General features: G+C 40.2%; 1 protein-coding gene across 2 annotated transcripts in view; it reads left to right on the forward strand.

Annotated features, from left to right (window-relative positions):
- Positions 1-16763, forward strand: part of LOC146377252 (collagen alpha-1(XIV) chain-like) — a 153116-nt gene that overhangs the window by 18238 nt on the left and 118115 nt on the right. For both annotated transcript variants that reach the window (XM_084942671.1, XM_084942672.1), the window contains exons 4-5: positions 6006-6149; positions 6635-6721. In XM_084942671.1, the coding sequence (XP_084798797.1) occupies positions 6006-6149; positions 6635-6721 (231 nt within the window). The remainder of the gene's footprint in view (positions 1-6005; positions 6150-6634; positions 6722-16763) is intronic.

Below are 16763 nucleotides of genomic sequence, written 5' to 3' on the forward strand. Positions count from 1 at the left end.
GAATAGCCTGCCTTTTTTCTGTTTGTACATACACATACTCGTGTGATAGTTATTAGACCCAGATGTCCATATTTAATCTTTTAAATCTCAGCGGACATGAAGCCAGACCAAGATGAAAAAAAGCTGAGTTTTTGTAATATTCATGCATCGGTACATAATGAGATTACTGGAAGGTTTGCTTGTTTGCTTTTTGAGCACCGAATAATACAAGTAGTGGTGGAAATCACTGGTATTCACATATGATACAGATCTCATAATGGTAAAAAAGTGTAATCATCTTCACATGTGTACACATTCATATTTGAATCACATTCTTATTTGAGTAAACGAGTTTAAATTAGCCCTTTGAAGTGGTACAAAAAATACAGGTAGCCTACCCAGCTGCAAAAGGTGCTTCTACAAATTCTTAAACAATTTCAGAGTAGTTCCCTCAATGTAAAACAACAGCATATACTCCTGTCCAGCTGATGTCTTTTTTCAGGAAACACCTTGCATATTTCAGCAAGACAATGCTAAACCACCAACTACATCTATTACAACAGCATGGCTTCATGGTAGAAGAGTCAGGGTGCTGAACTGGCCTACCTGCAGTCAAGACCTTTAAATAAAAACATTTGGTGCATCATGAAACAAAAAAAAAAAACAACAACAACAACAAGGAAGACCCAGGACTGTTGAGCAGCTGGAATGTTATATCAGACAAGAATGGGGCATTTTTACTCCCCCAAAAGTCTAGCAGCTGCGCTCTTCACTTCCCAGGTTTTCACTGACTTTTCTTAAAGGAAGACAGGATACGATACAGTTGTAAACATGGCCCTGTACCAACTTTTCTAGTGTTGGGATTGGGCCATGGGGTGTATTTCTGCCACCAAATTCAAAATGAGCTAATTATGCTTTTTAAAATTTTACAAACACCTTTTCTGAGTTTAGACATTTGATATTGTCATAATAAGCTGCAGGACTCAGCTCAGGACAGAAAGAATTAACTAAAAGAGGCAGCTTGCAGTTTCTGTAGATGAGCGGGTAGTCCTGGAGTGTAGTCATAGTACAGTCCCGATCAAAAGTTTAAGGCCACTTGAAAAATGGCAAAAAGAAATCATATTTTACATGGTTGGATCTTAACAAGGTTCCAAGTAGAGCTTCAACATGCAACAAGAAACAAAAGTTTGGGTCTATATAAAAGCTGATGACCCCATTGGTCAAACAGTGGATTGTGAGCTCCCGTTTTGAAACCTCGGTATGAGCATTTTCACATCATGAAACAACCACCTTACTGTTCTGAAACCAGATGTGATGAGCAAAAGCCCAATCCGTCGGTGAAAGCACATGTTCTCTGACCATGTGGTTACCTATTACCTATCAATCAGAAGTTATTAGCCTGTGAGCATACTCTCACATCCCCCTTTCTGATGTTTAGTAGAGGTGGGACGACCAATTTCAATCCTGATTATTTGGTAATTGATTACTTGGTATCAGGTCAAAAACAAAATGCGCAGTAATGCAGCACACTAACGACCAAAGCTAATAAAACAGACTTAATGTTTTATTCAACATGATCCAAAATGAACAACCGAGCCCATAAACTCCTCAGTAAAGTGCGTTTTTTTTCACATGCATTAGGACCTTCTTTACAACTACCAGTATCGCCCCCCTGGTGGCCATCCAAAATAATGCAGGTTTAAGTGTTGGCTTTGCTTATCATATCCAGACAAACATCCAGTAGCAGTTTTTGATACGGGCGACACGGGCGGTTGCCCGGGGCGGCATCGTGGTGGGGGGCGGCATCACGGGCATCGGCAAAAATAAAATAAAAAATTGCTTGTACTCATGCTGCCCCGACATCATGCCAGCGCATTTTGGGAATGTCGTAGGCACCAATCGGTTTTCTATCGCCCATTTGCTGGGAGTAAGGGCGCCCTCCGTTTGCGAGGTGCGCCTGCTGCTTGCGGCACAGGGAGGAGAGGGCGGGGCGGCGGGGGATTCTCTGGCTGGCTGGAGCAGCATCTAATAACCAACTCGCAAAATAAAAGAAAATAAAAACAAAAAAACAAACACGTAAACACCAGACATTATAATACAGACTTATAATTTGCACCGATGTTTTTTTGAAATTCTATAAGTGAAAAGTGAGCGCGAGAGTCCTCGGTGCGCCTGCTTGCTGCTGAAGACAAAGTAAACTTTATTGCCCGCTACATACAGTCCAGTATATAGAGAGACGAGAGAACGAGACTCCAGTTACAACAGTGCAAGTAAACAAACAATAAATACAAGAAGAGTAAGAACATAAATCTAACTTTAGGACTCGGGGTAAAGGGATCAATAACAATTTAAATTTTATAATTTACAGCATAGGTGTCAAACTCTGGCCCGCAGCCTAATTACATTTGGCCTGCGAAGCCATACCAAATTACTATTAGAGCTGGCCTACTGGTATTATACAGCTAATATATATATTGTTTAGTATTAAGCTTTGCTTGTTCCATATTCAGTTTTTCAGCAAACCCTACAAAGCGAATCTGTGAAATAAGGTGTAGGTCTATTAGGTTATGATTCTCTGGTTGGGGGATGGGTGCTCATACTGGAGTGCAAAATTAAAACCAAGATGGACAAGAAAAGTTCAGAGCCATCAGGTGCTCAGTTAAGAAAAAAGAGAAAAGAGGAGGAGGAGAAACGAACAAAAGATACAGGTAAGCAGATGTGTCATTGGATAATGGCAGGTCATCCTGAAACAATCAGAATCAGAATACTTTATTAATCCCTAAGGAAATTATGTGGGTTACAGTTACTCCAAGAAGAAATGGTAAAAATAGTAACAGTAACAGACTAAACTCCAAACAATACATTATGTTACAGATTGTAATATTAATTAGTCATTGTCAATTGTTGATTTGTCCTGTTCTCATTGTATCATGAATTATGATGGCTGTCTGGTAGCCGTTTGCATAAAATGCATATTCTCTCTTCATATGTGTGTGTGTGTGTCTGTGTTTCTCTGGTGAAATTCAGTATGGTTCCGACAACAGTTTTATGTTAATGTACAATCCTTAATATGTTGTGTGTGTGTGTGTGTGTGTGTGTGTGTGTGTGTGTGTGTGTGTGTGTCGGGGGTGCGCCAGAGGGAGTGTTCGCCCAGGGCACCAAGCAGGCTTGGACCGTCACTGCAAACATCTATCTAAAAATAAATTTCACAGAACGAACTAGAAAGATATATGCAAGTAAAGCTTAAATAACATTCAAATGCAGTTTAACTTAAAAGGAGATAACAGGCAGAGACAGAAGAGCGCAACCTAAACCATGGAAACCATGTTATTACCTCTTTGTTTATGATTTTTTTATTTAATCTGACTGTGTTTTACTTTGTGTTTTAGAGTATGGTCTCATTTGGCATGTACTCTTTCTGCACATTTTTGTCACTTTAAAGGGATTTTGTTGGCCAAGAAAGACTGCAGCAGTGTGTGTGCTTCCTGATGGTTGTACCAGGCCTATTTTGCACTTGTGATAAAGTACTTATGTTAAGTAGATTACCATGAGCTCCTAGCCAACTTTCTAACGTTTATTGTAGTTGGGACTGAATGTTTAGAAAGTAACATAAAGCACAATTTATTTGCCATAATCTTCAAAAATCTGCTTAATTACACTCGATAATGATAGATGATGATTTTAATGAGTTTTCCACGGCTGATGTACTTCGCTTCAAACAAATCACTTTGTGATGTGAGAATTTGTGAGACTTGCAATGACTTTAAAGGATTAATTCAACATTTTTGGAGAAAAGCACCTTTTTACTTTGCATAAGAGCATTAAATTAAAGGATCAATATCACTTGGGCACTGAGAATTGATCCAGGGCCTGAACATAAACTGAAAGCAGGTCCAAACTGTTAGCCTGGCTCAGTCTAACATTCTTCTCTAAAACTCACTACGTGGGATGATCTGTCTCACTGGGTTACAAGAAGAAATCTAAAAACGAGAATGTATGATTTTATGGAGGGGATGTGTGCTGTAACTAATCCACAGAGATGCTGCATGTGTATGAAGCCTGGGATCAATGACAGAAATAGCTGCAACTTGTAATACCTAATAAGATGACAGTTAGTAGGGTTATTGTCTTTTTGTAAAAATGAAGATGTTTTGTTTGCTGGGGTTACTGAGATGCTAAACTAATGAGGATCTTTGATCCATCGCTGTTCCCATTTAATAAGTCAGTCATTGAGGTGATCTATGAAGGCGAAGGACTAAAAAGAAACTTTAGGAGGAGGCTCTGAGAAAAATAAGACATGAACAGTCAGTTTTCATATATAGACCAAGTCAAAGCCTTAGACTTGAGCCGTGTTGTTTGGTTGATTAATAGTAGTTTGGTTCACCTGCACGGGCCGAGCCTCCAGTTTGTGGAGTTGATCAATGCAGTTGCCTCACCTGATCTTCAGTTGCCTTCAGAAGGATTTATCTCCTTTTTCCCAGAGGTGTCATTAGTCAGCACCCCGCAGGGACGGGCGACAGAAGAGCTGAGGAAGTGCATGCACAGACACGTACTCCCTCTCTCTCTCTCACTCACACACACACACACACACACACACACACACACACACACACACACACACCCCTTACTGATGGCTGATTGATTGCTGGGTTAAAATTAATGTGGGGAGATAATACGACCTGTTGGCCTGATGAGGATTAACGGCTGTGTGTGTGTGTGTGTGTGTGTGTGTGTGTGTGCGCGCGCGCACACACACACACACACATAGAGGACTGTGAGGATCAACTCTTTATTTCTGGGGCATCTGAAACTAACTCAAACCTTGATTCTGTGTCGAGAACACTAACCGTAGCGACGAAATTAAAAACAAAACAGAACTTATGCCACAGTCACACTGGGAAGAACAGTGGTCGGAGACCGCAGCACGGCTTTGTGCAATGAATATGTGATCTTGTTTTTTGTTTGTTTTTTTTAAATGGTTTCTCTGAAGATGGGGACCAGGTCTGTGACCACTCACAGTCAGGTGCCATCTTAAAAGCAAGATGATTCAAGATGGTGATAAAATAGCAAGAAGATGGAGCCGCCCTGCTATCAGTCTGTGATCGAATGGGCTCACGCTGGAAGTTGCATGTAATCATTTTTGATATAAAGTTAATTCAACTGTGATGAGCTGGTGAAAATCGCAGTGGATTTTTCTTCTGTTGGAAATCTGCAGAAATAAACATTAAACAGAAATTCACAAGGTTCAGACTTACTTCAGACTTTGCAGCATGCTGGCAATCAGTGTGGATTTATAAATTAAATGCCAGTTACCTGCAAAACTTCACCAACGACCAACTAATTAAAATCAGAATGTGAAAAAATTGGGGGGGAAATGCAAAAATTGGGCAACTAGTCACAAAGAGGTTGCTGTTCTATTTTTACTGGGCAATAAAGATTTAGTGCTTAAAAATAATTTTAGCCTGCCTTCAGTGTTAGAGCGGAGTATTAGTCAGTAACTGTGCTTCATCTGCTAGTGTCTTATGGCTAAATGCACCAGTGCAAACAAACTGCTGCTACTATTTACAAAGAGAGCAAAGCGACAAGAATGTGTGTAAGAGGTGGGAACTCGGGAATGTCTGGGACTGACCCGGCTTCATATGTATTTCTGCGAGTTCCTTTCTAAAGGTGCAAAATATTGTGGAGGGAGGAGAATAGCACACAAACCAATTTACTAATGTTTGTGATACACAACTTACTGCTTATTGTCCTGATATTTAATGCATCAAAAACATGTTCTTTATTTTTTCGCTTGATATTGAAATGAACCAACAACATCTGTGCTTAGAAAACTATACAACTTAAAACTTGCAAATCACTCATAAAAATAACCACACCCATGAGTGGGATTCAGGGATCGCCAAATTTACCAATCTGGCACTTAGAGTACTGATGTTTGTCTACCAGAGACTCAAATACATGAATTAAAGTCCCTGAGTCGAACACTCACCACTCCACTTCTTTGTCTTCTTCCCTTTCTCTGTCAGGTGGTCAGCAGAGGGAGATCATAGTATCTAAATCAGACACCAGCGTGTTGATAACAGACTACAGTCCTTCTAAAGTCTACACTTTCAGTGTTATCACAGTCAGCGGCAACAGGCAGAGCAGACCACTTCAGGGCAGATTTAAAGGTTGGTTCATCTTGTACTCCTGCTTTATATTCTCCCAAATCTTTTCTGCCTTTCTCCTGATGACTAGTCTCCTCTTAGTGTTTTTCCTACCCTCTGCTAAACCTTACTCTGTTATGCAACTCACTCCTATTTCATCTTCTTATCCATCATTTCAGTTTTTCTACTTTTATCCTGTCTCGACTTCTTCTCTTTCCCCTCCTCTCATTTCCTTTCCTCTTTTCTGCGTATTACCTCTCATCGTCTTTCCTCACCCTCTTCCTCCTCCTCATGTAGCTCTTTCTCTTATTGTTACTCAGCTTTGATCTGTTGCGTTACACTCTGTTTTTTCCTCTGCTGTGTCCTCTCCTCGCCTATTCTCGAGTAATGTACTACTTGGTTTGGGATATTTTATTACACTATAATGAAGGAGACCCAGATAGAAAGAAACTTTCTGAAATAACTGTTTTTAAAATAATTTAAAATTATGAATTCGTTATATTCTGCAGGTGAAAGAAATGAGAGTGACAAGACTGAGTCCCAGAGGTTCACCGATTCAGCTGCTCCTCCGAGGAACGCCAACGAGATCTCTGGAGGTAGGACAAATGCACTGTTTCCAGGAGATGAGACGATATGCAAAGTTGTCCTCACATGAAACATATAAATAAAACGACTCACGCTGATGAATTGGACTCTGCTTAAAGAGTCTCCCAGTCAGTTTCTATAGCGATGTTTGGATGAAGGATAAACAGCCACCGGGGCAGTTACATAGATCAGAAGGCCAAAAAAGTATGAGTCAGCGTGTCTGTCCGTGTTTCCCCGCATGAAGAGTTTTTATCCAACAGGTTAACAGTGAAATTTTTTGAGATGAGATGCCAAAATCATCTTTGCCTGACTGGCAAATCATTTGTGGCTGTGATTTTTTTTGGGGGGGGAATTTATTTATTATTATTATTTTAGCATAACTCCTAAAGTTAGGCAAGTGACCAACAATGTTCGCTTGTGTCTGTGTGGCTGCCTGCTAACTTGAGTTCCCGCTCCCATGCAAGATGTCTGGATTCATGCGTGTTTATTCTTAAAACCGAGATGTTCTTTCAGCTGGCAGCATGGGTGTCCTCATATTAAAATGTGTAATGGTTCAACTTTCTTCCTATGCAATGTAAAAGAAGACAGGGATGCATTTGTTTTCTTTATTGAGCATATACTTGCATAGCAACTGTCCCCTGTCTGCTGATTTCTTTCCCATAAGAGTGAATTCAGCTGGAAATCTCTGGCTATAGAATAATTGATTGTTGCAATTCAGTTTTCCGTGTGTGCTCGTGTAAGAAAGACGAGCCCGGTAATGTGAAGACATGAACGGTGTCAGATTTGAAACACTGTAACTGCTGCTGGTGCAATAGTTTTTTGACTTTCTCTAACGTTTTCATCACAGTTTTGTAGCCTGAAGTGTACACAAAGACAGACAGTCATTATTCAGTGGAGCCGTACTTATTATTTAAGCATACTTGCTTCAGGCTGGCTTATTATTCGGTTTTTGTGCTGGTGATCATTTATCACAGGGCCCTAAAAGATTGAGGTTGTTTAGAAATATAAGTGTGGTTATATAGTATAGTTTAGGCGTCCAGTTTCCATTAAACTGTACAGTGTGTCATCATATTTATTGACTATAGTACATATATATTATTTAGGCAATTTACCGTGTAACTGTGTATGTGCATTTCATAGTTGCTGTTGGAGCAAGAGACCGACACGCACTCTCCAGGAGAGAATCACTGAGCAATTCATATCCATGAATACTTAATAAATTGGCTCTTGGGTGGAAAACACACTGATAGTAAATCACAGGTTTCATATTGAATGCAATCTCTAGTGGCTTAAAGTGTCTTATTATAGTATATTAACCTGTACAGCGAGCGGTGGAAGAGTGATGAATTCACCATAAATAATGTTTGATTGTCGCATCTATATATTTCTATAGTAATATGAAAATAAGATGTATTTACATTTTTCTCATGTTACATTTTCATTTTTGGGAAATTGCTTTGCTGTCTGCTATACCTGGCAGACTGAGGTTGTAGCTGTTTCCATAGAAAACAAATCTAATCGAAACTGAGCATCAGAATGGGGAAGAGAGGTGATTTAAGCGATTTTGAACATGGCATTGTTGGTGGTGGTCCGGTCTGAATACTTCAGAAAATGCTGATCTTCTGGGATTTGCCCACACAACCTTCTCTAGGATCAAAACGGGAGAAGGCAACGGCAGTTCTCTGGATGAAAATATGTTGTTGATGCCAGAGGTCAGAAGAGAAAGGTCAGGCTGCTTTGAGATAATAGGAAGGCAACAGTAACTCAAATATAACCACTAATTAGAACCAAGGTGTGCAGAAGAGCACAAATACATGAAGCCTTGAAGGAGATGGGTTAAAGCAGCAGAAGACCACACTAGGGGCCACTCCTGGCAGCTAAGAACAGGAAGCGAGGCTACAGTTCACACTGGTTCACCAAAATTGTACAAGAGAAGGTTGGAAAAATGTTGAGTCTGGATTTCTGCTGCAACATTCAGATCGTATGGTCAGAATTTGGCATGAATAACATGAAAGCATGGATCCATCCTGCCTTGTGTCAATGGTACAGGCTGCCTGTGGCTTGTAGTAGTGTGGGACATCTCGATGCATGTTCAATCAAGTGACTTCTTCAGTCAGTCAGTCTCTGCGGCTAAAGAAGTCACTTGGATGAGTGATGAAATGTTTCTCCCAGTGAATACTCAATGTTCAGTTGTGGAGAATATCTTAGTGGAAGACTAGCTGAGAATCGTTTGAATAAGAAAGCCTACCTGTCCACAGTGCACCCATCTTCTGGTGGCTGTTTCCGGCAAGATAGCGGACAATGTCAGAAAGCTCGAATCATCTCAAAGTTTTTTGAACGCGACAATGAGTTCAGTGTACTCAAATTGCCCCCACGGTCACCATCTCAATCCAATATAGCACCTCTAAAATGTGTTGAAATAGGAGATTCACAAACAGCTGACTAATCTACAGCACCTTGTTATATCTGTAACATGAAGAATTAGTGAATTTCTGAAAATAAGTTCAGCCTGATACTAGCAATACGTAACTGATACTAGCAATACGTAACTAGTATCAGGCTGAGTTTCCCAAAAATACTCTATGTGAGCTTGCTTGGTGAATTTGCCTGCAGTCAACACAAACCACACATGCACACACACAGGTTTAGATCTTTGATGTTATTCCTCTTTGTTTCTCTCGTGCTGTCCTCCCCCTCCGCTCCTCTTCTCCTTCCTATCGGTAGGCAAATTAGAAAGCTTACTTCAGTTTGCTGTTATCAGAACCACTCGCCATTCGCTCCACTAGAGGTGACCTTGATTGGTGTTCTGCCTCCTACCTGTTGGGGATTATAATAATATCCTGCTGTGCTTCAGTCATATTTGTGAAAGTGTGTGTCGGTGTTTGCATCTTTGTGTACTGTAGTGATGATAATGGGTAACTGTGGATCAATAAAGGAGGCCCTTTCATGTACCGTAACACGTAACGGTGTGTCTTTCTTTTCCTCTCTGTCAGGCTCAGTGTGTGTGTGTCTTCTACTGTCCTCTATCGTGATAATAACAATGAAATATCAAGCTCCAAAGAGATGGCGCTGCACGATGCATTAGAAAGTGTGTGTCTGTGTGTGTGTGCAGCACTTTGTTCCAGAGTAGTAATCAGTTTGCTTCCTGTTAGGGTGGGTTGTTTACAAAAACTTTTATTAAGAGCTCGCACATAATCCTATCTCTACATCCCGAATGTATGTGTTCCAGACATCAGACAAGTTGGTTATTTCTTTGCACTCGAGCCAGCTGTGTGTACAATTTATGAGTGTATGTTGCATTTGAGCTTGATGTTTAGTAAATACGTCAGACACTGTTAAGCATCTCTACTTGGAAAACCAAGTTGGACAGTATGACAAGTACCACAACAACTCTTTTTGTGAAATTTATTACGACGTTGCATTGAAGTTGGGCAGCAGAGCTACTTCGGCCAACCTAAAAATGTACAAACGACTTAACCATATCTTGCAGACTGTAAGCACAGGCTCCTCTGCACGAAATACAGACTTTGTTCTTTCCAGGAGCTTTGAATGAAACAAATTTTCTGTCTGCTCTTGGGGTGTCATTGACTGTCTCTGGCTCTGAGCAACAGCAGAGGCTTTTAAAGGAGATTTTACCTTGGTTTGTACCTCGGTTTGTAGTTTGTAGTTTGTCCATGTCAGTCATTTGTAGGCCTGCACCCCTTAAAAGCTGATGACTCAGATCATTGGTCAGGGACTTAAAGCCTTTTTTTTTTTCTACAGCCTCTAAATCAACCCACTGGATTCTGCTACTCGCTGCTGGAAGATGTGAAGAGATTTTGTTTTCTCCTTGAATATCCGTTTCTAAGTTGAAGACTCTTTTGCTTTTTATCCCTTCTTTTTTTTTTTCAGTGGCATCATCTGTAGAGAAAAGCAGCAAAAATAAAACCTAATTTTCATAACAAACTGTGATGGAGCAAGGGCAGTTTGCCACTGCTGAGTCAGGTGTTATATTATTTGGTAAAAATCAGTGGAGCTGTTGAGTAATGTCAGCGAGGTTGTAACTGTGAAGCCTAATTGCATTAATCTCATTCCCAAACTCCTATAATTACTTTTGATACACCTGACATTTGATCATTTCTTTTTACAAGCGATAATTATAGCACGTGTGACACTTTGATCATTACACTGCTCCAAAGAAAGTGTTTGGGTTTTTTTTTATCTATAACTATGAAGGCAAGAAGAGAGGCAGTAAATGAGTGAAATAGAAAATATACATACAAGTCAATCAGACATTTGGTTAAGTGACAGAAAAAGTGCTTAACTGTGTGAACTACACGCATGGGTGCAGTGATGTCACAATACTCTGCTATTCTCGTGAATTAGTATGTCTGGAAAAAAAAGTTTGTTTTCAGGACAAAACTACTTTAAATGAGGTAGCGGTCTTATTGCTCTTCCCACCAGCTAAAAATGAAAAAAACTTTATATTCACATTTGTCTCTGGAATACAGTTCTCTAAGAAATCTTTGTTGTGAATCTCCTTGTGTTAACATAAGGATGGATTCGCTAGAAACGAGATGAGGGAAAAAAGGACAGATGAGGTACAACAGCAGCTCATAAAGTCTATAAATTATTCCAAAGCTAATGACACTGAATGAAAAAAAACATATTCAGCTCCTTGTCAGCAGGAGCTGCAAACAGAGTTTGTCAGACATTTAGTTTCCACTTGTATCGGACAGTTTTATCTTTGCCAGCAAAAAAAAAAGGAAAAAACCACTGGAAAAAAGTCTGCATACTTGATTGTTCATATTTTATTCCCACAGTCCAAAGTGTCAAAACACCAACATATGCTTTTTTTCCCATTTTTAACTTGGACTAAGAGGCAGAGCAAATAGTGTGTAATGCTATTATCCATGGAGACCGAATGACATCAGTTCAAAAGGTTGCCATGTTTGTGTGCTTGATTCGATGCCGCCACTGAAAAAAAGTCTCAGAGTTCATTTCAGCAGCTTCCCTCCCAGAAGAAGCACAGCTTTTATCATTCTTCCCTCTAAATGATACAGACAATTTAACTTGGAAATCCTTTGCAATATTTCTTCTCTAATTAGTGTTTTTAGGGCATCCGGTGAGTGTTAATTATGTAGAATGTCACTGTGGGGCCGCACACTCTCCTATAAATAGGGGAGGGTTGTGTCAGAAAGGGCATCCAGCGTAAAATATTTGTCACATCAAACATGCGGCTCATAAAGAACATGATTTCTATACCAGATTGGTCAGTGCCTGGGTTAACAACAACCGCCTCAAGTGCTGTTGGTCAGCACCTGAGCTGGAAACTGCTACTGTTAGCCAAAGACAAAGGAACAGGAGAGGAGGAAGGCATGTTAGGAGGCAGTGAAAGAGAAGAAAAGGCAGCAATGTGGAGATGAGAGTAGGATACAGATGCTACACATAGGATGGAGGTACATGATCCTCTGTGGCCACCCCTAAAGAGACCAGTAATACAAACACCTATGAAATGAGGCTGAAGACTTGAGCTCCTAACACAAATGAGAGGACGAGTTAAAAGCTATACAGATTCTGCCTCCATTATTTTTTTACATGAACTGATTGCTGTGGATGATGGTTTCATCCAAAATAAAGTCGTATGGAATCCAGCAGCCAGCAACAATAAATATTTGAGTGTTTTTTTAGCTTAAAAAAAGCTCAAACAAATCCATTAGTTGTCCCCTGACAACTACTACCTACAAGACAGTAATGTATTTTCTTTGGAAATTTGCACTAAACAATGTTTCTTTAAAAATAATAACTATAATTTAGACAGCTGGAGAATATTAGACCATAGACATCTGTGTGTCTGTGTATGAGTGTGTGCATGTGTCTAGGTATGTCCATGGCTATATTTTTTACCGATTTAGCTCAGTAGCCTGTTAGAAGATGTAAAAACAGATGTTTGCCACTCTGAAGAACATAAAGATTCAGAAGACAGTGTAACTATGAGTAAGTACGAGTGTCTTTTAATCTTTATTGAAATCTTAACACTGCAATGTCAAATTAACCACAGTGATTTAAAAATAAATAGGAGAAAAAAACAGTTTGTAGAGAAAAGCAAATTTATCTCTTTTGGCAATAATGTTGCAGAAGACAGACAGCCCTCCTCCTGCAGCTCTCCCCTCTTTATTTCTAATCCCACCCACCAGAGTTTTTATGGATCATCCAACCAACGATTGCTCAGAGTGAGAGTCAGTTTAACTCATTTCTACATATTATAGCGATCACTTTCCATTTTCATATCGATGTAACTGTTCCTGTTCTAAGTTGTCAGTGTTACTAACAGTACTGATGCCTTTCAGACCTTTTCAACTGATCTCATATTATTACCGGTCTGCTCGTTAAACGCTTGACTGGATTTCGTACATGAAGCAATCGGAGTGAAAATCATTGAGCAGTAATGGGTAAAAGCTTCTTTGTTCCTCCACGCTAACGCCGCCTTCTTCAATAGATATTAGCTGACAGGATGTGAGTGGAGTGTTGCCTTCCTCCCTCCCTGACTGAGGCCTGGATCCAGTGCTCACACACACACACACAACCCAAGGGACAGATGCAGTTAAAGTTGAACTCGAGGCCAATGAGATTCTGTTGACATTCACCACACTGCTAGTGTGAGACAGAGAGTCCTCTGGTATCCATCATCTCTACAGAGACAACTCTGACACCACATTTAGCTCCATGTGTGTACACATCTCTATATCTTTTGCTCTGCTAATTTCTTTAGGATTCATTTAGCCTCTCTATCTCTCTGCGTCTGTGTCCGCTGCTTTTTTATTGCCCTATTAGCTTCCTGAATTACTACTTATAGACTTCCACAGACTGTGTGTATTTCTCTCTCTTTAAAAAAAAAAAAAAAAAAAAATTCCTAGCCTTTTTCTTTCATTTAGTCAGTCTAGGCAATGCTCACTGGACACACAAGATGTCAACTGTTTGTGGCCAGAGAGATGTGTCACCCTAATGGCACACGCCCAGAGAGATTAAGGGAAGAGGCCCAAACCAACACCGCAGATTAAAGGAGGCAAATACACGGAAGGCATGCAGCCCGTTCAAGCACGTGCAGGCCACAAAATAACTAATAGGGAATCCTATCATTTCCTTTGAAGGCCTCTTAACATTACATCACTTCTTTCCATTTGAGAGCAAAATGAACCAAATATGTATGTCATGGCTGAGAGCATGAAAGGCTCCAAGAAATTTAAAATGGATGTTGTAGACGTGATGTGAAAGTAATGATGTGACAAATGTGAAACAGTTTTATTGCAAACTGGTGTGGCACATGAAGGGCTAAGAAAGGATGGGACTGAAGAGAAGTATTTAGGGGAAAACATATACGAATAAACCACACAGGGAGCTCAGGTAAACGTCCTCCAGAAATACACATTTCATCTCTGTCTGCTCTCACTTCTTCTATCATTACAAGAGCTGCTTTACTCTTTACTTTGGATGTTTTCCAACTACTAGATTATTCCTGCTGAAAGAGGACTAAAGAAATGTCATCTTCAAATATGCTGGATGTGCTCGGAGATGCGTGAGCAGGCCTGCACACAGTGCATGTGTGTGTGTGTGTGTGTGTGTGTGTGGTCTTGTGACATAGACAGATTTTTGTCCTCCATTAACAGCAGACGTTCATGGGTGAATTGAGCTATTTGTATGATACTTGGTTAACGTGTGTTTGTGTGTGTGTGTGTGTGTGTGTGTGTGTGCTAATGGCACTTTAGTCATTAGTAGCAAGGACTTCTTAAGTGCAGAGGTCAATTAGAATAATTAGAGCCCACTTCCTCACAGATTCCACTGCTATAACTTCTCTTCACTCTGTCTTCATTGTGTTCTGTGGATGTGGGGTGAGCTATGACATTTTGTCTTTGCCTGTTTCTGCTGAAATACTCCGTCCTCTGCAGGTGCAATTAAAGCAGAACTGAGCTAACAGTGTTTTTAAATAGGGTGAAAATGATGCAACATCACATATTTTTACATAAACCTTAAGTTTTATATGGCATTCAATAAGTGAAATGGGGGCAAGGTTATTACCTACTTAATATGGTACCGTCATTGTCATTGTCCTTGGTGTTAGAGCCATGGTTTTGAGTCATTATTACTACATTTCTGTTCAGTCCTTGGTGGCTTGTTTCAAGTTCGGATTGCATGCTTGGTATTGCTTTTAGTGTTTTGTACCCTCGGTTTCAGTTACAGTTAACACTGGTTCTTTTTCATATTCCTGTTAAATCTGCTCTTTTATGTATTTACTTTCATGCTCCGCGTTTAGTTACTTCCAAGTGCCGTTACTTTTACAACTGTCGTACTTTGAGACCTCCTGCCTTTTTCCGCTATTCTCACATGCCCTCCTTTCCTTATAATATATCGCTCTTTGTCCTTTGCAGCTGATAAAGCACATGAGACCTGTTGATTCAAGTACAGAGTTAGAAAACTGTTTTATTATGGTATCCAGGCAGAGCTATAGCTATGTTTTGAATACATTTCCATGATTTTCCAGTGCCTCATAAATGGGTAAGCTGCAGTAAGGTGTCCTTCCAGAGTTTACTGGCCCATTTCCCTTCCCTTAAGTTGATGAATGTATACATTTATCACACTGTAATTTATGCCTGACTAAGACAAACTAAAAGATAGAATAAGAGGAGTGGGGAGTGGGTGGGATGGCAGGCTATGCCTCTGACCAAATTAATATTTAAACTGGTGTTTTATTGAATGGCAACAAAAATGCCTTCTTTCAGTGCAACACCCATGTCTAGAGATCTTAATGTGCATGGAGTTAAAATATAACCAGATATGATAAGAGAGTGCGCTCAATGCAGAGACACACATATGTAGTTCAATAAATGTTTATATAGACATAAAGTAGAAAGAAAAGACCAAGGATAGACAAACAAACACAAGCAGAGGAATGAGTGAGAAAGGTATAGAGAGAAAGTTTGTAGGCCATGTGCTGCTTTCCGCATACATCCAGTGTCTGTTCTGTCATTGCGTCTGTGTATTCAGTGAAGAGATGGATTAAAGATCAAGAGGCCAAGCAGCGAAAGGTCTCTGGTAGAATGACACAAGCCTTCTGAAAACAGCTGTCGGATTTACACCTTAAAACCCAGTGGAGCTCAGTGCTTACACTCACACAGGCCCATGGGTCTCACAGATGAATGTGAATGCGTGTGCCTTCCTGAGTGACACTGAAGGCCACTGAGCAAACGACAGGTGTATCAGTCTGTTGCGTGTCTCTCATCTGAATAAACAGGCAAACAAAGAAAATCTTTTTCTGAGCTCTTGTGTACCATCGTTTTTTTGTGAGAGAGAAAAAGAGAAAGCTTGTTCTGGGCAGGAAACCGCTCTATGGGGCAGCGCTCAAGCCTTTCCGAGCATTGAATATAAAGTTGTGCCACTGAGGTGTTTGCTATTTGTTTGACTCAATCCAGCTACTTTGTTTTCAGCCGTAGACAAAGGTCGCTTTGAAGCTGTATACAGGCGTCAGATCCTTGCTTTACAAGCTGGTGTTGTAGCTCTTTGGTGTCAGGATTTTTGGCAATTAGGCATGGTAAACAACCACAAAGTTACTCACAAATAAAACTCACTTTCAGACCAATTAAATTTCCATTTAAATGTTCAAATGGTTTTTGTGCTCAGTGTTTAAATTGTTTTAGTACTTTTTCCACAGCTCTAAGAATCACTATGTTGCTGATGTGGCATTTTAGTCATATCACATGACCTGTATCAGCAAGGATGAGTAACACCCTCATTATACTGATGCAAACTTGACCACATGAGGTAATGCTTGCTTTAAGGATGACTCTGGCATATTGGGGGAAATGCGTATTTGCCATCTTGCCACCGGTTAGTTAGAAAGCTTAATATTAACTCTTTGTGTGTTCACTGTGGATGTGTATAGATGCGTATAGACAAGTCAGACAATTCCTGTCTATTACGAACACCTGTTGTCAAGGTTATTGTGGTGGAGGTGTGGCCTAGTTTCTCTGCAGGGGAGGGGTGGTGCAGCAGGCTCGAGGGGCAGTGCCAGGGAGGCTG

The sequence above is a fragment of the Perissodus microlepis genome, chromosome 11 (assembly GCF_051167445.1).
Source record: "Perissodus microlepis isolate ML-2025 ecotype Zambia chromosome 11, ASM5116744v1, whole genome shotgun sequence".
Taxonomy (NCBI): Eukaryota; Metazoa; Chordata; class Actinopteri; order Cichliformes; family Cichlidae; genus Perissodus; species Perissodus microlepis.